The sequence below is a fragment of the Cyclopterus lumpus genome, chromosome 18 (assembly GCF_009769545.1).
Source record: "Cyclopterus lumpus isolate fCycLum1 chromosome 18, fCycLum1.pri, whole genome shotgun sequence".
In the NCBI taxonomy this organism is placed as follows: domain Eukaryota; kingdom Metazoa; phylum Chordata; class Actinopteri; order Perciformes; family Cyclopteridae; genus Cyclopterus; species Cyclopterus lumpus.
In genome coordinates, this window is record NC_046983.1 from 12,891,171 (window position 1) to 12,914,875 (window position 23,705).

At 44.1% G+C, this 23,705-nt stretch overlaps 1 protein-coding gene across 1 annotated transcript in view; it reads right to left on the reverse strand.

Annotated features, from left to right (window-relative positions):
• Positions 1–5,143: 5,143 nt before the first annotated feature.
• The window catches only part of nrxn2b (neurexin 2b), a 346,947-nt gene continuing 328,385 nt past the window's right edge, over positions 5,144–23,705 (reverse strand). Inside the window, exons 15-18 of the mRNA XM_034557186.1 lie at positions 20,430–20,755; positions 15,740–15,818; positions 6,304–6,611; positions 5,144–6,201 (exon numbers count right to left, since the gene is read on the reverse strand). Of these exons, the coding sequence (XP_034413077.1) occupies positions 5,719–6,201; positions 6,304–6,611; positions 15,740–15,818; positions 20,430–20,755 (1,196 nt within the window). The 3' untranslated portion in view covers positions 5,144–5,718. The remainder of the gene's footprint in view (positions 6,202–6,303; positions 6,612–15,739; positions 15,819–20,429; positions 20,756–23,705) is intronic.

A 23,705-nucleotide genomic window follows, 5' to 3' on the forward strand; every position in this document is an offset into this window, starting at 1 on the left:
TTTGTCAGGAAATGCACAGAAATTCATGGTATCCAGAGGAGTAAACCCAGACACACAAGCTTCTTAATGAAATGTCTCAACAACCATTGAACGGATTACAAAAATACTCCACGACAAGTGGAGTATTTTTGTACCTGTAAAAGTATGTAAGTATTATCAGAAAAATGTACCCAAAGTAGGAAAACTTAAAGTACAAGTAGTAGTGGGCGACTGTGGGTCAGTGGTTAGCAATGGTTCTTCAATCAAAGGATCGGTGGTTCGATCCCCGGTTCTGCTAGCCCATGTCGATGTGTCCTTGAGCAAGACACTTAACCCTGAATTGCTCCCCGTAGCTGTAGCTACGGTGTATGATTGTAAGTTGATTTGGATAAAAGCGTCAGTTAATAAAATGTAATGTAGTGTAGTAGTAGATAAGCCTATTTTCAGTGGTAAGATATATAGATATATACTATATTCATCCCCAGGGGGAAATTTTGTTGTAGCAGCAGCAAGCACATAACATATTAATATTAGTAAGTATGAAAAAATGCACAATATATACAATACAATAAAATAGCAAAGCAGGACATATTAAATTTAGGAAAGATTCAATAAGAAAATTCAAATGAAAAAAATGAAGGTACAATGTAATAATGGTGTTAGCACCTTAGTAGTTGGGCCGATTTGACTTGGAAACAAGCATGTGTTAAGAATCACTTTCCTCCAAATATCTTTATTGCAAATTAAAGCTGATGATATGTCTTTGACAGGCATGTGTGACCTTTCCGATGCCTGCCTAGAAGTGGTTCTCCTACACCCAGCGCCTCATCAGTGCGACACACCGTTGCATGGAGAGTTGCTTGCACAGCACCCTGAGAACAGCGCGTTGAACGAGGCCGAGCTCAGAGCTCTCCCTCGTCCATGAGAACAGCGCGTTGAACGAGGCCGAGCTCAGAGCTCTCCCTCGTCCATGAGAACAGCGCGTTGAACGAGGCCGAGCTCAGAGCTCTCCCTCGTCCATGAGAACAGCGCGTTGAACGAGGCCGAGCTCAGAGCTCTCCCTCGTCCATGAGAACAGCGCGTTTGAGGCTTGTGGCACATCTTCAGGAGGACTGACCCGTGACTCTTGAGAGGTGCTTCTCTACGGAGGAGAGAGGATCAAGATCTTCCTGAGAAACACACATTCATTAATTCATGTGCAATATCAGTATCAATATCAATGTATGTGCAATATAAACACTTTATATTTCCTACCTCATATGTGCAATAGTGTGTATTCAACCACTGAATCTGATTATATTGTAGCTTGTGTTGTTTTTTGAGATTTACTTATGTATTATACCTTTTATTGAACTTGTTTTGTTTTCTACTGATCTGTCTCTTGTTGCACTATCCACTTTGCTGCTGTAATCCTGCAAATGCCCCCGCTGTGGGACTAACAAAGGATGATCTTATCTCTTATCACCATGACACAGGGTGGCTTAATGTTCTGACTATGCTCTCCATGGAGAAGGCACTTGTCAGGGACATTCTTGACTTTAGAAGGTCATTGAGAGGTTTCCTGCTCGGAAAATCAGAATAGAGAATAAGCTGTCATAAAAACATGCCGGTTGTCTCACAACTCATGATTCTTTTATATAATTGTATTCTCTTTAATTTGATTAAAAAACTGGTCATGGAGGCATCAAAATGTATTTGACACTGGGGAATGAACAGTGAAATGTTCTCATAGCAGCGTTCATGAATAACCAGGTATCAAGCACATGTGCTCTGACATTGAATGGTAGTGTTCATGTTCAGTGTTTGTGTATAGCTGACATTTTAAAACAAATCTCAAATGACTCCATGTGAGAGGTGCATTGATAAGTACAAGATTCTTAGTTTTGTTTATTATTTTTGGTATTTCCTTCTGTTAAATGGTCTGTTTGGTTACCAGCAAGTACACAGTTTATTTTGGGAGTGTAATAATTCACTTCTCATAAATATATCCCATAAATGTGAGTTTTTGTGTGTACAAAAATATTATATATTATATATATAATATAATATATAGGCCTTCTATCATCATGTCACTTTTATAAATAAAAGGTCATAGGTCATATATCAAAAAGTCTGAATGAAATTATAGCATATCAAACAATGTGATAAAAGTGATAGTGTAGTATGTTGAAAGGTTTGATGGAAAAGTCATAGTATAGTGTGTTGAAAAAAGTTGGAATAAAGTAATTGTATAGTATGTCTAAAAAGTCATAGTATGTCGAACAAAGTCAGAATAAAGTACACGGTATGATCTTAGGCCTACAATTGAAATGGTAATGGTAAGAAAATCACCATTGGATAATTCGAGCACTTACCTCAGCCTGTGTTCTTGATTGAAGAGATGTCCAGAAGTGTGCTTTAGTTGTATGATTGCTCTTAAGTTTGGGATGGCATGCTCCCACTATGGTCATTATACATCCACACCGTGATTGGCTACTCGTGATGATTTGTCTTTCGCTGTGTAAAATGTATTTTCCTTTAGAGGTGCCACGACTCAAATGTAGCTGATGATAGTTTTACTTGTGAATGTTCCAAAAAATGTATATTTAAACAATCTAAAATATTAATGAGAAAAAAACTAATAGGTTATATTATATCTCATCAAAAAATCAGTTTCATACCCAGCTCAAAGTAATATGAATTTAGGGTTAAAAAAGCATTCATCAGTAGGATTGAAATTAGAGGTGTCTATGATTTTCAAAATATATATCTGTGTGATCACATTCAAGCAACACCTACAGAATAACACTTCTAACTTAACATCTGTATATATAAAGATAAGCAACACCCTGGAAGGTTATACAATCCTGAAAAGAAAAGCAAGTTTGATTGTATTACAGGGAATAAACACATGCTTGACTTGGTTAGCCCGGTGATGGACTCCTTGTCTTGGTTTCAGGCTCTTTAGCTGCAAGTGATACGAACAACAACCAGCTGGGTCCAACATGGTGATGCAGGTTGAAGGGCGTTGACACAATACAACAGGTGTTTTCACATTCTGACATCGTGGGCAAAACGGAGAAAAGTTCTACAATGATACTGTAACGCATGGTAGCTGAGCAACGTGCTGCCTCGCTCAGTTAGTTCAGATTCATCAAAGACACAAAGAAAAGAAGCGATGGAGGTAGACCAGCAACGCCCGTGTTCTAAGAGGTACAAGTAGAGCTTTTGTAAAGGAGTCTGGTGGCTTTCAACATCTTCCAGTCCTCCAGGTCTCACACTCAAATGTAAGATTCCCACCCTACCAATGAGTGCAACAAACCTCAATATTTGTTTTAATAAATATGATTAGAGTCATTGGGATAGAAATCAAGTTCCCATGTTGTCTTTCCTTCAAACCACTGATCTTAGCTTTCTGCCAGTGGGCACATCAGCAGCTTTCTACATGATCCTCATAAGGAACCAATACTTGCAGTTTATAGTAATTGTCCAAATACTCAAATTTGACTTGGAGACAAGCGGACGATAAAGAGACCACGCGACACAAGGAGTAAGAAGTATATAACCAAGTGTATTCCCTCTGTTAATGTACACATATTTAGAGTCATCGCACTGGAACACTTTACAATAACATTTAGAAAGAACAGGAAGATACTGGGAGGAGTATGCTTGGAATGGAGAAAGAGAGAAACCAGACAAACGTGGCAGGGTACTGAATCGATGGAGCCTGTCAAATGAAACGGCAGCCATCTTGTCTCGAGCCAGATAGACAGAAATAGATATAAAACAAATGATGAAAAAAAAAAACATGGAGAATGGATAGAGCCTGCTTTCTCCACAGGGTATGGGGAACATATGATCTGCCATACAGAGAAAAAGGAATAGATGAGGGACAAAAACAGATTGAGGATGACAGATGGAATAAAAGGACAATGCGTGTTTTCATGTTCATAACCCAAATCACATTTGCTCAATTACCAAAAGAAATTACATAGACATTTTCCATTTTCCAGGATGGTAATATTTTTTCTTCTTTTCTCCAAACAGGAATGACGATAGGGAAAACACAGTTCTCTTAGTAATGGGATGAGAGTCAAATATTTAGACATTTCACAAACTTTTTTCAGGATTTTTCTTTTCTTTTCATGGTACAGTTTTCTTTTTTTTTTTAATAGAGTTGAGAAAATTGGAATACTAGAGTTCTGTTGTACATCTTCCAGCGAACTGCCGTCCCCCTTGTATTCGTGGGATGAGCACACAAAGTTTGCTTTGCCCATTGGCTGCCGTCGGTCCTGTCAGGCGAGAGAGGGGGCGAAAAACACAGGGCGTCTTCAGCTGCAAGCTCTCTCTCTCCACAGTGGAACTCCAGCAAGAATGGGTTCAGAATTCCTCTTATAATGTCTCTCATTTCTCCAGAGAAAAAAAAAAGAAATGAAAGAAAAGAGCAAACCAAAGTGACTGAGTCTTGCTGTCCATGAGAGGGAGGGCTCTGAGGAACGGGGGTCTGGGCGTTGTAACCGTCAACAATCCTAAAGTGTGTCTTCGCTGCACATCATCGGCGTGCTCTCGCTTTATCACTCGCTCACGCTTTAGGTCCAAAGGTTTCTGCAACGTCTATACATATATTTATAGTTATATAGAACACAGTTCATCTTGTTTGCTGGAGGTTTTTTCTGTTTTTCGGTTATTAGTAACTGTACTGTAAGGACGTGACACAGTTTCTCTGCTGGCCCACTAGAAAGGGGGGAGGATGGAGAGAGGGGGGGGGGGGGGGCTCGGAGCCCCAGAAACACATGACACAGATTTGCTGGAACAAAGGACGACCAAAGGGTTTTGGCCTCAACAAGTTTTTGGCGGCTTAACGTACAAGTTAGCATCCATTGGGTTGGAGCGTTGGTATCTCACACAGTTGCTACGTTTGAACGTCGTTATGATCATCAATCGTCGTCGTATTTTTTTTACTGTTTTTTTACTTATTTTTTTTAGAACTCCACAGAAAGAAAAACGTTTTGTATCTCTTTTTCGTTAATGAATACTACATGCTTGAAACACGGCAGAGTTTACGTTGCGTCGGCTGCGGCGCACCGGACAAGGAGAGAAACGGGGTGCACGGGCGAACTGAGAGGAAGAGAGAGAGAGATCGGAGACGTGGAACACTCACAGAGGTGGGAGAGCTGGGTTTGACACAATGTCTCTGTGAGCTGGCAGTACATTGATTTGACAGAGGGATGTCAAGTCGCCAAATTCAAACAGGTGGACACATAATATGTGGATGTATTTCTAAAGGCGGAGGCTTCCACCACGAGCTCGCCTCAGAATGAAGTACGGACCGTGACACAAATACTGACGCTGGCACTTTCCTACAGTACTCACGATATTAAATAACCTGTTAAGTGCTGACGCATTTATGTTTTATCAACATTTGGTGCACGGTTGTTGGCACGGTATGTGTTGAGATCTGAGGTGTAATAAGCCTTGCCTTAAATCCACACCACGGTTTTGACAATAAGAAGTCAGATCAATCAAAGCAATGCTGAACGGTGTGAACAGAACCATGATGTCACCTTGCTTTCCTATTTGGCTGCCTCTGCCTCTGATTAGATTGGAATTGACATGTATGGCCACCTGACAATACAGAATTTTGAATGAGTAACCCTCTGCTACGTCTCCATATACTGCCCTTTCTCGCTCCCTCTTTCTCTCGTCTCTTTCCTTCTCTAAGTGCATCCATCTGTCTCTGTGTGTCGCGGCGGCGCTCCCTCAGACGTAGTACTCTTTGTCTTTGTTCTTCTTGTTCTTGGTGACCGTCTTGGCAGTGCTGGGCTGTTTCTCCTTCACCAGGGCTCCGTTGCTCTGCGTGGCCGAGTTACTGATGTAGTTGCGGCTCTGGTCCACCTGGTAGGAGCCCTCGTCGCGGTTGCGGTACTTGTACATGGCGTAGAGCAGGATGAGGATGCAGAGGGCGGCGGCCGCCACGATGCCGACCACCATTCCTGTGGTGCTGCTGGACTGCTGCACCTCCACGGCGCCCGGGAGCCCTCTGTCAGGAGACGTGGGGTCTGGAGTGGGAACATGGGGGAAATTTGGGGGGTAGGTTATTCCTGGGACTCTGCGGTGGCCCGGGTCTGAAGACGGGTGGGCCGGTGGCAGCAGCACCTGGTCCCGGGTGTTCATTTTGCCGGCGGGGATTTTGTTGTTGCTACTGCTGCTGCCGCCGCCGGCCGGCTTGATGTGCGGGCTGAGCTGGTCGGGGTTGGCTGTGGGGGTGGAGGAGAGAGGTGGGCGGTGGGAGTTGGGGGAGCGGGAGAAGTGGCGGTCTCGGGGGTTTTGGACACTGCCCTCGACAGCTGGGGGAGGAGGGAGGACAGTCCTGTCGGTGACCAGGGGGGAATTTTTGTAATAGTCCTCATCATCCGACTCTGTCATCTCCCCCGAGCCGTACGCCGACACCTCGATGGGCTCCTCGCAGTCCTCCTGGTCCAAGAGGCAGGGGGGCCTGCCATTTGGCAAGGGGAGGGACTCTTTGGTGGTTTCGAGCAGGGTGAGGAAGGGGCGGTAGGTGGTGGGGGGTGAGGGGATTACTGGGTAGTGGGTGGCGATGGATGGGGGGTCTAGGGAGTCCACCGTTATTATGGGCAACACTAATTCACCTCCTAGGACAAGAAAGAGACAACGGAAAACAGAGTGTCAGAGACCACCTGAGAGAGAGACCACCTCCAGATGAACAGAAGAAAAACAGCTCAAATGAATACAGCAACACCAGTATTAGAACAGCACTACAACTTTACATGAGGTTAGTTATACAAGTTTAGTTAGTCTGTTCTATTTAAAAAGTTAATATGCTGACTAGCTCTGAACTGAAATAGAATACAAGATCTAAGACAATACTCTATCCTGCACCTGTTCCTGGCTGTTCTGACCTATCTCCCTGTGCTGCACAGACCTACATGCTATATCACGAATACAAGATAAAAGTAGACTACAAATGACACTGAACAACTTAACATCTATTGTAATACAGCCTATGCTTCACTGCTAGCTTTCTCACCTACGCTTGCTACACTCACGCTCAGATTCTGTTGTGATTGGTTGAATAAGATAGCAAACCACGAGGTTCAGGTCACTTACATCAACAAATTGGCCGCATGATTTTTGCATGAAAAAAAAAATTACAAAAAGAAAGCTGTGTAAGATTGTTCTCGGATAGTGATAAACAACTCACCCCGCCCCCCCACCCCCCAACGTATTTACCTCTTCTCCTCTTTCGCTTTTTTTTTGGGGGGGGCGGGGGGGGGAGGAGGAGGGGTGTTGAATAATCATAATAATCATGACGTTACGAAACTTGAATTATTCAGCTTGCTTATAAAGGTTGGGCTCAATCGCCCCCCCCCCCCTTTGGGCATGGTGGTTTCTATGGCTCATTTCTAATTAATCTGTATGCAAACCCTCAGGATCATTTATCTGTCATTTCTCTCAGTACACACTCTTACTGTAGTACACTGAATTAAACACTCCGGCTCACTTCCCTCCCAAACACCACACATAAACATGACATCCTTCCTAAACAGCCACCGACACAGGTGTCAATTAAATAATCGTCCTAATGAGCCAGAATTTGTTGTCGAGCTTCGGTTATCCGTTTTCAGCCCACTTGTGAAATGATCACCCGAATTTAATAAAGATTACTCGGTGGATAACAATATCATTTGTAAAACTTGCATTCATTCAGGAGAAATCCTTTCTATCACAAGCCCAGCTGGAGTGAAGGGTTAAACATATTGGGAGTTTGTTAACAGAACATGGCAGAATATCACTTTATACACTACATTTGACTTTCAGAACATTTTTTTTCTCTTAGGACTGGTAAATGTGTTAGGGTCACAGTCAAGGAAACATTTGTGAAACATGGCAGAGGGAGGGGGGATTAGATTATGGAACATTTTGGGGGGAGAAAAAGGAAAACATGACCAAAGATATGCCAACATCATCAGCATAAAATCATGACTCTGGCTCTTTGTTCATTTGATGAGGTGAATCAAAGAGACTCAGAAGGAGAGAGGTTGGATCAGGCATTTTGGAGAGGGGGGGGGGGGGGGGGATTAGCAAAGGGGAAGTGTTGGGATTGGAACAATTCCCCCTGTACTCAGCTCAGCAGCGCTCAAGCCCCCCAAACCTTGTCAGTAATACAACCATACATTTTCACTCAAAGAATGACAAAGGCTTTGTTACAAACATTGAGTTAACAGAGACACTATACATTTCATCATATAATAACACACTTATGAAACAGGCCTTGAAATAAAGCAAGCATGTGAAAACGCTGTAAAAAGAAATGCAGTAGTTCTTCAACCCTTCTTTTCTAACTTCAGGCTAGTTTCCATGGCAATGCTCAAGTTATTCCTCTCCATTATATGTCTTTTCTTTCTGTGTTGGAGGGCTGTTTCACCTTGAAGGCTGAGAGGACAGCAGAGCGCGGTGCCACATTTGGAGAACAGAGAGACGCACCGACGAGGATTTCACAACTTTAGAGCCTTTTCAGTTTTTTCAGAAATTGGTGGTTTTGTGAAATGACTTGTCAAAGTCACAGGTGACCTAAAAAAAATTTAATACAAATCTGTTTTGGGGACCTCAGAGTAAGTTTGACTGAGGGTGATCGACACGATGGTGGTGTCGCTATCTTCACTTTGCCATCTCTCTGTATGGCAGAGATGCTGCGAGTGCAATTTCAAGCGTTATACCTGCAGCCTACCAATTATCGAGGAGTTGCCTCCGCTCAACGCGTGGCCCACTTACAGTACGTGTGGCTGACATTGCAAATGGATGGTTGTGTTATTGTATACGACGTGTAATCCTCGCAGAATCAGGAACAATGCTTAACATGTGTGTTTTCTGTCAACCATAGACGCACAGATGGAATAGTCTGTTCTCACCTCCAAGTCGTCAAGTACAGCAGCTCAGCAATTGTTGCAAACTATGCTGCTCTTTGTGGACGTATAAAAGAGCCATTAAGTCCGCGTGGTGGATGAAGGGGTCAAGAACATAGGACTTTCACTCAGGAAGCCGCCGTTCATGTCCCGAGTACAACCAAAAGCAAACAGACTTATTTTAAGTTACGTAATGTACTTACGTTGCATACTTATACTTAACTATGTGACAGCTTATTTTAACCCAAAGCATTGTATATCCCTGTGAGTTAATTTGTAATGCAGTGTACGCATGTGATGCGCGGAAACGGACACTAGCGCGTCGTAGTTCAAAGGCCAGGGACACTGACCCAGCTGCTGTATTTGACGAGTTCGGAGTGAGAAGGTTTAGCCCATAACAGCGCTTGAAAAGAACGATGTAGATATCCTGGAGGCGAACGCAGACGTTATCGAAGTCTTTAACGGTAAAGGATCGCTACGACAAATCGCTCCCATCGCTCTGCTGTGCTCTTAGCGTAGTAGAGCCAAAGCAAGAAAAGAAGCTCAGCCCTCACACAGAGTGAGCCACATCTCAACAGTCAAAGTGAACCACCGTTTCATTTCCTGTTGCGTGACCCAAGCCTACTGCACCCATAGTTTAAACCAATCTACACCTTCTATTGGCTCTCCACGACTGCACCCTGTTCTCTGTATGCAGTTCTGGTTGCTGAGTTAACACCCGCAGGCAGGTTGTTGACAGGCCCAGGAAGAAGAAAAAACACGTTACAGATGAGACATGCATGAAAGCTGCCAAGAACCACAGTCTTGTATGAAACCAACCCAAGGGAACTTCAGATTTGTAAGTATTTTATTTCACATACATCCATCCATCCATCCATCCATTTTCAATACCGCTAATCCTCATTAGGGTCGCGGGGCGCTGGAGCCTACATACATGTTTGAACCAAAACTGGGCCAGACGCAAACAAGCGCCAGAAAAAAAGAAGATATATATAGCGTGATTCCAGTGTGTGGGTGCCCTCCGTCTTCAATATTGTGTGACTATAATATAAAAATTGAAGCGAGCGAGACTCAAAAGATATTCAGCCTGATTGATTGAGTTTGACTCCATTGATTTGAACAGCGGAGGCCGCGGAACCACGTTTAGCCCACATGATGACATTTCTTCTTTATCTTTACCCACACGCCGCTGCCAGTATGAGTCACCCCCCCCCCCTCTATTTACTCAAAAGGAGACCAGGACCACCGGATAATGATGCATCTACGTCGGTCTCCTGACAAACATGGTTATTCTGCCGATCACGTCGGCCCGCTCACATCCATTTGAAATATTTAGACCAAAAGGCTTGTTTGGAGTTTGCGCATTCTATAATTCAGCTTTGATTAGACTGCAGATGAAAAATCCAACAGCGTGTCCAAGTATAATATATTTTCCCTTGCCTGCTGTTAAATCAGGCCACAATAGTGGCCATATAATTTGTCGAACAGGGGGGTGGGGGATATAAAAAAAAAAAAACCCTGTCCCTTCAAAAAGGATCCATAAACTATTTACAAATGTTGCATTTGCTGCTGTTGCTCTCAGCGTGAAGTATTTTGATACAGAGGATGATGCCCATCCCATATCGTGTCACATGTTGGCAAAGTCAAAGTAACCTCATGGCTCATCAGCACCTGGATCGACTCCATAAATCTGGCTGCATTTGTTTTTCTGGCCAGCGCGGTGTTTCCCCTTTACTGCGCTATGAATCCATACGCAGACATATCCTGAGCTACTACTTCCCCACCTCCATGCTTTGGCATTGGGCCGGTTTATGGTAGTCTGTGTATATTATTTCTCCGACCATGGTGCTGCAACCAAGTAGATATCTAGGTTTTTTTTGCAAAAAACACATGTCCTGTTATGGGACTTATTATGTGATATCAGATAAATCCTTTTTTTATGGTGCACTCAATGGACTATCAATTAAAATGCAAGCGTAGCCCCCCAGCTAAACACTGTTTGCAGTGTACGTTAGCACCGTTAGCCAGCAGTCCCCATTTTGAAAGTAAGTGAGATTCTGCAGAGAAAACCTGTTATTTTTCCCAAACTAGTTTTTAATAATTAATGACATGATGTTAATTAGTAATCATGCATCAATAAAAGTTAAATAAAAAACATGATACATTTATGTTTTATTTCAGTTTCAGTTTGTGTTGTGTTTCTTTTACCTTGTTTTTTGTGTCTCATGTAAAGCACTTTTAATGCATTATAACTCAATACAATCAGTTGTCCTCATTTCAGAAATTGTTTGCTATTTTCGGGAAAGCATCATGAATTGACATGTGTTTATTTATTGTGAAAAGGCCTTTACAGACAAACTCTGTCGAAGCCATGTTAGCAGCATGCAGAGAAATTGTCCCGCATGTTAAACATCACCCGATCGGCCTCTACAGGGACCACCAATCAAATTATATATATACTATTCAGAAGGAATACTGGAGAATAACAAAGGGAGGCCGATCGATCGGAGCACATTCACCTCATTAATCACGCAATATTGCAAACTTGTCTAAGCACCGCATTATTTCCATAGAAATGGGTAAAATCAGAAGAATGTTTATTGTACTAATGCCTGCATAGATAGTAACCCTGATCACACGACCCCCTAAAATCTGTGTGCCGCAACAGGATGGTGTAGGGTTCAGAGATCGTCCAGACGGCTCTAGCCTCCACATTGCCGACCATCTAACCCGTGGAACCCGTCAGATAAACCGGGGGCTGTTTACTTGTGGAGGATGGCTATCTAAGGAAGATCGATGAAGCAATACGCTGACACCCAAACCCATCGACCAGTGTGGGTTTGATCCCATGTGCCCTCTGAGCCACGCTGGGTGAGTGGGCCCAGGTCGTCCCTCATCCCTCATCCAAGCTCCCGGTTTCTCCTAAAAAAGAACCCTCGCAGGTTGCCTCTATAGCATGTTGCCTCTATAGCATGTTGCCTCTATAGCATGTTGCCTGATGAATTATTGAGGAGCTCCTCAAAGCTCTGATCTTGTCAGAGTAAAACCGATATAGCGCCTACAACATCCTGGGTCTGATGAGTAGCTCGGAGGTATGCAAGAAAGAGAGAGGGAGAGGGAAAGTGAGGTCGTGCCGAGGTAGAGAAGAGTGCGAGATAAAATGAAAGAGATTTAATGAGAAGGGCTTGTTGTTGGAGAAAGAGATGCTGTGTAACATCCTCTAACTGTGCGTTACTTTGAAGACAATTACTGTCCACAGATGACGTATGTGACATAAAGATGTGTTTTTGAGCGATTTTTCTTCCCGCCACCTAGGTCGCGACTGAGGCTCATAAACAGCACTGGAGGATCCGAACCAAAGCTTTAATTGGGTGATGTAATTAAGGCTCCCTGACAAAGTCAGAGTTTAATTAGCCTGGTGGGGAAAGGCGGGAATCGTTCATGGGAATTTTGCTCCGCTCCGCTCGCTCAATTTCGCATCCTCTCCCTCGCCTTCCTCTTCCCCCTCTCCCCATCTCTCTCTTCTGCATCGAGTGCGAAGGAACGTGCCACACATGTTGATGAGGGTCAGTCCTTCCACGACGCCGGCCTTCCAGCTCATCTCTTCCCCGGGTCCTTTCCTTCCTTCCCTGCTTTGGCCGTTTTGCATTCGCTCTGGCAACCGTTGTCTGAGGGTCATCATTTAGCAGCAGGCCATTGAATAAGGAAACAAGTCCCCCTGAATTGTGCGCTGTCCAACTACGGCTGCCGGTAGATACATCTGGAAAGCACACGGAGCTCCAGCGGCGTCCCACGCTGTCGGAAGGAGTTTATTGATCCCCATGAATTCACAGCAGTCATATCTAGCGCGGCTTAATAGAAAATCCACAGCTGTGCTTAACATTTGTTCTCCTCCCTGAAGGCAGTTCAATAAGACGGAGCTGCAATCTCGCAAGGAATTGAAAACACTGGTCCTGCCACACAATGACTATGATGGAGTGGGGACATGTTCCCGCGGACAATGTTGATTTCTTCTCCACTTGTCATCAGTTTTTTTTCTTTTTCTCTCCCGCAGAGGCTTATCTGACCCCGCTGAGGCTCTCGTGGCATCTGGAAGGTGTGATACGGAGCATGTGCGTTTGTTGTTTCTCAGGAGACACGGCTGCAGAGTGAAAACTTGTACACCCACAGAGTGATAGAGACAAGTGTCTGTCTGGTAAGGTGAGCATGTCTGCCACTGTTTTGTGTGGGCATGCGAGAGAGAGAGAGAACCAGAGAGAGAGAGAGAGAGAGAGAGAGAGTTGCGTATCCCCTCATGGGAGATTAAGCCCGGCCGTAGCATCCAGAGAAAAACTCTCATTTCTGCTTTCGATAAGAAGGGAATGAGTCTCTATTTCGGTCCCCATCACCTACAGAAAAAAACGGAGGAAAATGCTACACTCGAGAACATACCGATTTCTATAATCTCCTGCTGTTTACAGTCCAACATATATTCTATGTGAACTACCTTTCCTGAAAAAGAGAAAAGGAACTTCAGGAAAGTGAGGCGCTATTATGGCGACTCTTTTTATATCAGCTGCGACAGCGACGCTGGTATTGTTTTCACCTTGTGAGTCACCGGGGGCGTCTTTCATAAAACAGTGCGGAGGATCCACACGTAATGTTGGCCTAAGTAGAAATTAGCAGAACGGACGGCCGACAATATTCGGATTTAATAAACGTTACGTACGCCTGCCAATTTCCTTTGAGAAATCCCAAATCAACTGGGACAAAATGTGTGAGCGTAGATCAGGCTCGTAGCACGCCCTTCACACCCCAAATGATCAATGCAAAGCATGACCATTAAAGATTCTGCACAATAATGCTGATTAATGTTTCCTCCCAACCACAAACAGGGAGACCAAGAAAGGGACATTTTCTCTGTGGGAGAGGTGGTCCCTGAACACGCCTGCGCTGTCTCTCCCATGTACATATTCCTCTGGCATCGACAGCACCACGCGGCGCTACGAGCATTACGAGTGTCGACGCAATCTTTCATGTTTACATCAATCGGACTTGATAGGAAAGTGAACACAATTGATTTGGTTTGTAATGGCGTTCCTGTCCTGCATTGCGCCCGGGACTCATAATGAGGATATGTGCGAGAGCTGTCACGCCGACACGATCCACGCGTGAAGGTGGCGAAGACGTGTGCGCGCCGCGGAGACTCCAGGGCTCTGATACTTGCACGAGAGAGCTGTTTTCATGTTTTCTATATATACACCGTTCCCATAAAAGTTGTGTTTTACCCACAGAAACTACATGAACACTAAAATTGTGCTCGGAAAAAAACTACTGACGCTCTGTTCTGCTCTTCCTCAAAGCTTTTTGATTTCTTGGGTTCCTGCAAACGATGTTCAACGGCAACGTTTCCGTCCAGGACCGATGTGTCTGTCTCTGGACAGTTTGTCACTGTGATAGCAATTATCTCGGTGCTTAATTACAGAAGCTTCTGTAACGGGAAGGGTTGGATCTTCCAATTTTAAACCTCTGGTTACGATAGGAGAAGCAGTACGGATATTATCTTTAATGAGGCCCCTTTATGTTGTATAATTCATGATGGATCCATCTTCAATTGTTATTTACATTGCTTTCCATTTTGTGAAAGCCTGAAATGAGCCCATTATAAACTATACATGCTCACGTTTTCTTTTTCTTCTTCTTCCAAGGATTGGTCTGGAGGACTCCTGGGAGAAGATGTGCAAGCGGTGCTTATATGTTTTGCAAAGTGATAATGTGTGCAATTTAAGCAGGATTTTCAGAGAGGGAGCCAAGTGGGATATGATTGCAGACACGCTAGCATTAAAAAGCTATTCGCCAAGTTCTAATCCTGTTTCCAACAGCTAACTGCTCCGTTATCTCTTGTGACGTGTCAAACAATCATTTAAAACATTTTCAATGCAGAATCTCTCACTTCCATCTTGAATCTAATAATAAATGGTAGCATATTTTACTGAATGCGTGTGACTTAATGCTATCTGCCCTGCGATCTACAATATGCATGCAATATGTGCATTTATGAACTTAATTCTTAAAAGATTGCTTTTGCCCTGGGTGTTATTAACGAGGTTCCAGAAGAACACTTTCTACTATAATGATCCCATGAAGTTGGCACTGCGACAGCGTGCGTACTGGCAGTGTTTTAATCACAGGTTTTCTTCAGGCAATTGTTGTTTTCATCCCACCCACACCAGTCGTTTAAATATGTAACGCCATTGAACAACAGAAATCTTGTCAGACACGATCTTTCAGGACAAAATGTCATTAAATGTGAATCTGCATATTCTATTTTGTGTGCTAAATTCCTGGGAGTCGTTTGAGTCACACCGCTTCCCTGTGAGCGGGTTCTTGGCCTCTATAGGCAACCTAATAGAGCCAGAAACCGCGGAGACGGGAGAGTCAAACGCACGGCCTTTAACTTCCGACTTCCGTCACGGTGTCAGAACATTGCTTGACCCGCTGTTCACACTCACGGCGCCTCGGCCACCGGGCCAGCCAGGCTGCAGCTGCGTGGCCCGATGTCGGAGCTGTCCTGCCTCGTTAAAAAAATCGGTCCGGGAGATTGGTGCGCCAGATACCACCCCTCGGCCGAGCAATTAATGAACCACGGCGCTGCCGACTGCATGCTGCTTAATAACCAATAGGAAAACTGGGATGGAGGGTTTCACATCTGGCCAATCAGAGCTGCATACAGAGGGCTTGGCAGTCACAAAGAGCCATGTAAACATGGAGTAAAGGAGGTCGCAGTAGTCGAGGTGAGTCTACCTTTGTTTTTCTAGGCTGCACTTTGTTTTTGGACACCAAGTACTATGAAGACAGAACTCCCTGAGTTGACTCACCATTTCCAGGCTCACACTCCTCCAAATCTTCGTCATCGCTTGGACACTCAGCTGATGCTACCAAGAGGTCATCCGCATTCTGGAGGAACCGAGACAGAAAGCAGAGGAGAGTCAGGACACATTTAGCACAGAACATCCAGAGGGGTTCGGAGTCCCGGGCCCCACGGATACCTACTTACACACAAGCCAGTGCAACCAGGAGAGGCACAATCAGAGGATCTTTTGTTGAGCAGGTTTCTTCAATCTAATTAAATTTTGTATAAAGTAAACCGCCGTATGCATACAATCTGACTAAAAAGAAGTACACTTTGTTTTTGAGGATAATAATTAACTAATATTATGTATCCATATTTTCTTAAACCCCTAGTATTTAGTTACTTATTTATGTAGGCAGAGATGTGAAGTCGAAGGGGAAACAAGCTCAAAGAGGTGTTTTTAGTCTAAAACAGGAATCTGTCGACTCAGTTCGTCCTGTCGACTACGTGACTCCCAGTCACATGTCTAGACCCCCCCCCCCCCCTTACCTCCTTGATTCAACTGCGTTTTATCTCTGTTAATAAGCCACAGCCTGGCCGTAATCATTTATTAATGACATTGTGTGTCAGCACGCGGTTTAATTTATCGAATACAAAATTCTCTTCCAACACGCCGCACTGATGCACGCTGCCGGAGAGAGCGAAAAGGAAGTGGCTCCAAAACTTCTCACCAGTTTCCAAGTTGAATCCACGAGGAGGCAACTTGAAAACCCGCCTCGCATCCATCCAGTCGATCACAAACACCTGGGAGTCCCTCAGACTTGAGACGGTAGCGGCAAGACGTAGCTTGTGGTCTTAGTTTTATAACACCCTGACACCAGATTTGGGTCAGAGTGATGAATCCAACTGTTTCACGGAAGCCCAGAGTATCACAGGGTGAAGAAGGGGAGAGAAAAAGCAGCCCCCCCCCCCCACACACACACACACACATCAAAAGGTAGATCTTTTATTCTAAGCATCAAAGCACATTATTCCACGATGATCAAAGCTGCAGCGCGGCGGGTCGCTCAGAGCTTTTGGAGAAATTGAAATTTGGGTTTCCGCTCGCTTGCTTGCCGACACCCTGGTCTATCTCCGCTGTGTCTTCGCGGGTGCCGCGGATATTCATTAAGAGCTCTATAGTTCCTGTTGGCTTTGCCCATCGCTGTATTTATAATGCTATTACTATGTTTGCTCTAGCACAAAATTACACCACAGGCTCTGTAGGATGGATTATTAACTACCCAAAGGACCGCATACATATATATATATATATATATATATATATATATATGCATATGTGTGTGTGTGTGTGTATGTGTGTGTGCGTGTGTCTTACTTAAGTGACAATATCCCTGTGACTAATATAATTGGTGCAGGGTCTAGAGGTTAATTTCAAAATTGACTCGGCAGCAGATCAGTGATTGTTGGTATAAAGGGATAATCTTTAGTGTTATAATGCTGGTCTGACCTGTAACTGCAAATTAAAATTAATTTATTTTCTTCGAAATGGACCTGTATAGTCTTCCGACCACTCAAAGCGCTTTAACACTACATGACATCATTCACCCATTCATACACTGATGGGAGGAGCCACCGACCCATGAGGAGTAACTAACATTCACACACATTCACACACAGCTACAGCACCAATGTTGTGGTTAAGTGTCTTGCCCAACACATCGACATGGGCTACCGGAGCCGGGGATCGAACCGCCGATCCTCTGATTGAAGGACGACCCGCTCACCACAGTCGCCCGCAGTCGTCTAAGACATTCCTATAATAACTCAAGTTATTCTACACTACACTAAGATTTCTTTATATGGTTTCACATCTTGACAATACACAGCTCAAATAACAAATACTGAATTATCCTTTTCCGACCTGGTGTCTTTTGAAAAAGGTCTTGTTTTTTTCGTTGAAGATATTTTCAGTTATCTTTTAATTATAAGAGCAATGATTGTTTACACAGTGTTTTCAGTGTTCTTAGCTCAACACTTTTTTCATCTACTAAAAGATGAAAATGTGATTATATGTCCATCTGTTTCGGTGGCGTTAGAGTAGTATAAGGCATCTGAGAATAGCAATCGAATTAGTTATCTCTCCTTTGTTCATTAAGAACAAGGTTTTGCTGGGAAAATGTTTTTCACAGGTGAGTAAAGTTGGTTTTTTTCCACCTGTGAAAAGTTACAATTCACACCACAGCTTATGCTAAATACCCATTTTTCATCTATTTATTTTAAACTGCTGTTGCTTCCATAAACATAAAGACAAACGACAACACTCACTGTGCAACGCAGGCTTTCCCCCCAATACAGACGCACCAGACGGGGAGTGTTTAGAAGAGCAAATATCAAAGAATGAATACACTGTCTGCTGCCTAACAGCTGTCGAAAATGTAATTGTCAACATTCAATGATTTTTTGCTTAATTTTACTTGACTGCAACTGTGTAGTTCTTGAAGATCAGCTATGGTTTTCCCTTTTTATTTTCTCTCTCTGATGAGGGGGAGCAGATGAAATTGCCCGGCCTTCAACAGCGCCTCGCGAATCAGAACAAATTCCTGAAAAAAAAAGATTCAGTCACACTGAATGATATGAATATTCAGGATTGTTTTATGCCCCGATGATGCTTTTATGTTATTGTGCGCACAGCAAAACATCTTTGGTCATTAAAAAATGTGGATGAGTGACTCATTGGTAATGTCTACTCATTCTCAAGCACATACCTTTAATGCCATTGTGGGCCATTGTGACGATTAAACTATGTTCTCGCTAGGTACATAATAATAATAATGAAGCCGAAGATGTTACAATCTGTGTACTCTAGCTGAAAAATAGATTCTTAGCAATAAAAGTCACTCTAAAGGTGGGACTCTGCTTTTTTTTACGACCCGACATAAACATCCGTCAGCGAACGCAGCGCACATTAAGGCTAGAAATACAGCGAAGCAGACAACACTCAAAGAGTCCTTTGCTACACTAAAATAGTTGCAGATCATTTATCAAACAAGGCCGTCTCTGACTGCCAATTCCACATCACAGACCGCTGCTACAAAAGCTTGTTATATGCTGAACATGGAAGAATATTTCCGCCAAGATGTCTGCAGGCCAGAGATACGATATTGTACTGAGTGGATGGCTACACGTGACATCTTAGAGTCAGGTTTCATTGATCTCATGTTTAGACAGAAGATGCAGAAACACTAAACCATTCATCTAAATAAGTCATGCCAACTGGGCGTGCAGGAGACAGCATGACCTTCGAGTCCAAAAAGTATAACTTGCTTGTAATTACATGGCAGCCTCAGCCTCGACTGAAAGAACGTACTCGGGACCACCTTCATGTTTTTTGGTTTCTCTGTCAGCCGCCATCAGAGAGCACTGCTTTGATGAGGCTTCGCTAACTGAATTTCTTCTAGACAAGAAGGAAAACAACGAATTAGCAGGATTTAATGCTAAACCGACGTTCTTATTTTCTTAGAAGGTGGCATGGATTGTGCAATCGTGCCATCACCTTGACTTCCCTCTAATTGGCACTGCGATAATAAAAAAAAAATGAGGACTTGCAAAGGATGGATTCTACGAAGGTTTGAGATGGTTATAAAGGGACGAGGAGTGAGCCGGTCTAAATATATTCTGAATCTGCTGAGCGCTGATGTCAGAGACGAGCGTAAGTGGCTTGCTGACTGATCTCAGATAAGCTTCCGTGGATATGAATAGCGAATGACAACTACTGAGTGAGGGAAATGTGCTGGTAGCAGGCTCCTTTGCCTTTGTGTTTGCTTTTTGTTGGCAAGTTGAAGTTTAAAGTACTTAATGTCTTTTTTATGTATGTGCAGTACAAAGTTATGCAACAACATAGAAATAGCTGACTGAATGTACATATGGCGTGGACGTGGATCTCTTCCAGTTATCTTATTTGCATAACGTTTTGCACACCGCACAACTTTTTTCACACCGCACAGTAGATAATGATACGAGTTGGACCACATGGAGCCTGTTATTACTGTAGGTCTTTTTTTACAGGAGTAGTGGGTCTGGACAACCCGCTTTTTCCACCCTCCAGTATGTGGGCAACATACTAATTGTTACTAATTGTTACTAATTGTTACTAATTGTTACTTACCATGATGGCGGCGGCTACCTTTAGCACATGGGGATAATTATCAGACCATAAATCTTAGCCTTTCGCATGTGTGTGAAGGAAAGTGATAAATATAAGTTCATGGCACCCAGAGTTGTTGTGCCGTTGCTGCTGCAGGATTTCCTTTTCATCACGTTTCTCCCTATCCTCCAGCCTTTGTTGATCTGCTTGGATGTGCTGTAATTTCCAGCAGGCTACCACGTTTAGTCATCCATATCTTCTCAGAGCAAGTCAAAATTGCAGGGTTGATTGGTCTCATAGCACACAAAGCTGTTCTGTGACACTCTGTGGGCTGTCTGAACATCTCAATGTGGCTAAAAAGAGGCTCGCACAGGACATTGTGCCGAGGACGTGAACTCTTGACCTGGCAGCAGACGTAGGATTTCTTTGGAAATGTGCAGCACTTCGGCACTTTCGGAGAGATCTGAGATTTTGGAGGAACTTTAGAAAGCAAATGACAAAGTAACTGCAGCATAAATCTCTCCCCAACTCAGTGGCGACAGAACTTCCTTCAGCTACGGTTGCTCACCTGTGTGACACTGTCCCTCATGGTGGGCGAGCGCTGTTTGCGGGTGGTGGTTGTGGCCATGGTGGTGGTTGTCTCCATGATTGTGGTGGACATATCAGCCAGCGGGGTGGTGGAGGTGGTGTCGGTAGTGAGCACCGAGGGCACGTCACCCACCAGCCGCAGGTTGCCCTGGGTCTGGACGTTGGGGTCGCCCTCGGCCGCCAGTTTGAGCACCTGCAGGCCGTTGTAGTACAGGCCTGAGATCTGGCCCTGGAAGTGGCGTCCCTTCTCTCCACCGCCACCAATTTTGATGAACGCCTGGCTGTTGAAGATGGTCAACTGACGACCTGATATGTGAGAGAAAATGAAGACGAAGAAATGGCGAAGAAGAGTGAGGAAGTCGGGGTGAGAGAAGAAGAGAAACCATGGGAAGAGGGGAAAGCAAAAGAGAGAAAGGGCAAAGAATACTATCAGTCATCAGTCATCAGTCATGGTCACCGGGTTAGCTCTCACGTGGAACACACAGTAACACACAGGCACAGAGGCGGAGACACAGGGGAGACAGAGGGACTGTTTCAATCACATGGGAATTCCTGGGCAACGCTTTAGGGAGATTGGACCCTGGTTTGCTGGCGGTGCAGCCATTATGGGGCTGGGCACGTGCCACTTTCTCAGAAAAGGCAGCCGGAATCTGGCAGTCAAATAAATTGCAGAGGCAGTTGCGGCTTGACCCTGAGACTGGAGGTTCATAGCGAAAAGCATCTAATTTTCCCTGAGATGGAATATATTAGAACAATGCTGGGTCTGTGTCATTGACCTCCAGTGCACCTGAGCTGCACAATGATAAAGTACCTCTGCCAGCGGAAAGAAAACTGTCGCCCCGCTCTGCCATCCAGAGGACGAAAATAAGATCCTCATTGTGAGGACATGTTTAATTCAGCAGGGGCTCTCCTCTCCGTGGTCATTACCATTCATCTGGATGGATAGATGGATGACAGGAGGATAGGGCCGACCATTTAACCAGGGTCCAATTCTAATGTGTTACCAGGACTTGTGTTGACGGGGTGGAGTGCATGGGGGCGTTCTAACAGGTGTAGTTTTTCTGCCCGCATTTTCTCCAGCTGATGGTTTTATTCATACTTTTTCCTGCCCATACTTGTATCCCGGCCCTCCATGAGGACATCCTACCACGCCACTTGGTATGATACAAACTTTGACCCCTATTATGTGTCATGTGTATATGAGGGAAGTAGGAGAATGGTGGGAGGGGCATTGCGAGATAATGTTGGAAGATTGTGGGTTGAAAGCAGAACTGATGAGGTAATTTCTTAGAGGAGAAGCCAAAGAGCTTTTATGGATAAATCAATCGGTGAAAGGAAAGAGGGAGTGTGATTGTTTGTGAAAGGGATACTACACTAATGTGTGCATCTGAGAGCAAAATATAGACTGGATGGCGTGGTTCGGACCTCTGAAACGAGAGACCCCTCTGGCAGCCTGGTCTCCTAAAAACGACGCTCCCAAACAATGAAACGGCATTGTCAATGACATTTTAAGGGAACAAATTTACTCCCGGATTATTTTTGTATTTGACTTATGACAAATATGTTTGATCAAAGTCTATGAAGGGAAGAGGTCGTGGGTGGATTGATATATGATTCAAATATGAGACTTTCACCCAGGAGGCTTATGTATGTAAAACCTTTTGGCCTCAAGCTAAACGTGATTGAGATTGCACTTTTTAAATGGGAAAAGTGCCACAAGCAGTTAAAACAATTTGCAGACACTTACAATGCCAACATTTCATTCTAGCCTGATGGAAGTGTGTTTGTGTGTAAGCAGATTAGTTGCTTTTTACTTGGATATGAAAGACAGCTGCTCCTGAGTAGGCATGTCTGCACATTTTGGACCTCATGTACATGTCTTTTCCTGAAACTGGCTTCTTTGTGTATAATTGGGTTTTATTGACAACGAATGAATTCTTTGGAAATCACTTAAATGTTGCTATTGTTCTCTCTGTGGGATTGCAAGCCGGCAAGGACAGCCTCCTACTCATCAACATGAAGACACTAGGGGCAGGCCTGGGCCCTATTTGTTTTCAATTTAGAGAACTGAAAGGGAACTTGCTCCTTGTATTTATGATTTACTATCAGTCTATATGGGATCCCTCATTAGGATCCCCTGACATACAAAAATGTCTATTAATGCATGTGTGTATGTATTGGCGTAAAACCACATTTACTAAATGTGTATCTGTACATTTTGCACATAAGTGCTGGAGAGATCCACCTAATCCACTGAGATGGGCCATTACATATGTCATCCCATTATCAGATCATTAGGCCCGTCAGGGGGCCGCTACCGTTCCCTAACTTCGTAATGATGAGACTTAATGTCTGGCATATGCACCGTTGACATAATGGCTGGAGTCTCACTCTATTATCTCATCACTAAGCATGTTTGGTGTGGGAGCGGTAATGAAAATAAAAGGAATGAGAGCGTTTGGGTGGGACAGATTGCCAAATTGTGGACATCAGCGAGGAGAATGCAGGAGAATAACCATACCGTACATACACAGAGAACCTTGAAACATCACACCTCCAAATGCACATTAACAGGCTCAGTCCACCACACGGTTCCCCTTGTATCAATCTTTCACTGTCCTTGACCAAAGGACACATTCATACACACCCACAGCCCAGGGGGTCTCTCATTTCAAACAGCCCCACATGGCCCCCACTCTCCAGTACAGGGTCATGGAACACTTCATCATCCATATTCCCGAATGCTTTCAGTCTTCATGTTTTAGCAAACACCTCGTGTTTCTTCCCCGTGTGAGAGCAGCAACTCAGAAGATGATCTGTTCAGACGGGACAGTTTACTCCCGAGGAGTTTTGGGTGTCACAGTTACACTTGGAGCCAGTGACACAGGCATAAGTAAGTCATATTGAGAAGCGGCTTATGATTATGATGCAGAGTAGCGAGGGTGAGTTATACCTCGGAAAGTCGGTGCACATGCAAGTGTCTAAGAATCCGTTGGGTGACCTATATCATTCTGTGTTACTTTAGCACGTGACGATGCGACAAAGTGCAGGGAGATGAGCCTCGAGCGCAGGGGACAGCCATTTGTGCGTTCATCCCATTTGAGACAGAGCGAAAAAGAAAGGTGCCCTCTAGGCTAGATGAAGGGAAATCAGCGTTTGTTTTTTGGAGGCTGTCTGGTCGAGACGAGACTCTAACAGGGCCTGATGAAGTTATTGTTTCAGGGTCTGCCGGGTCAAATCAAAAGTGACATGTGGT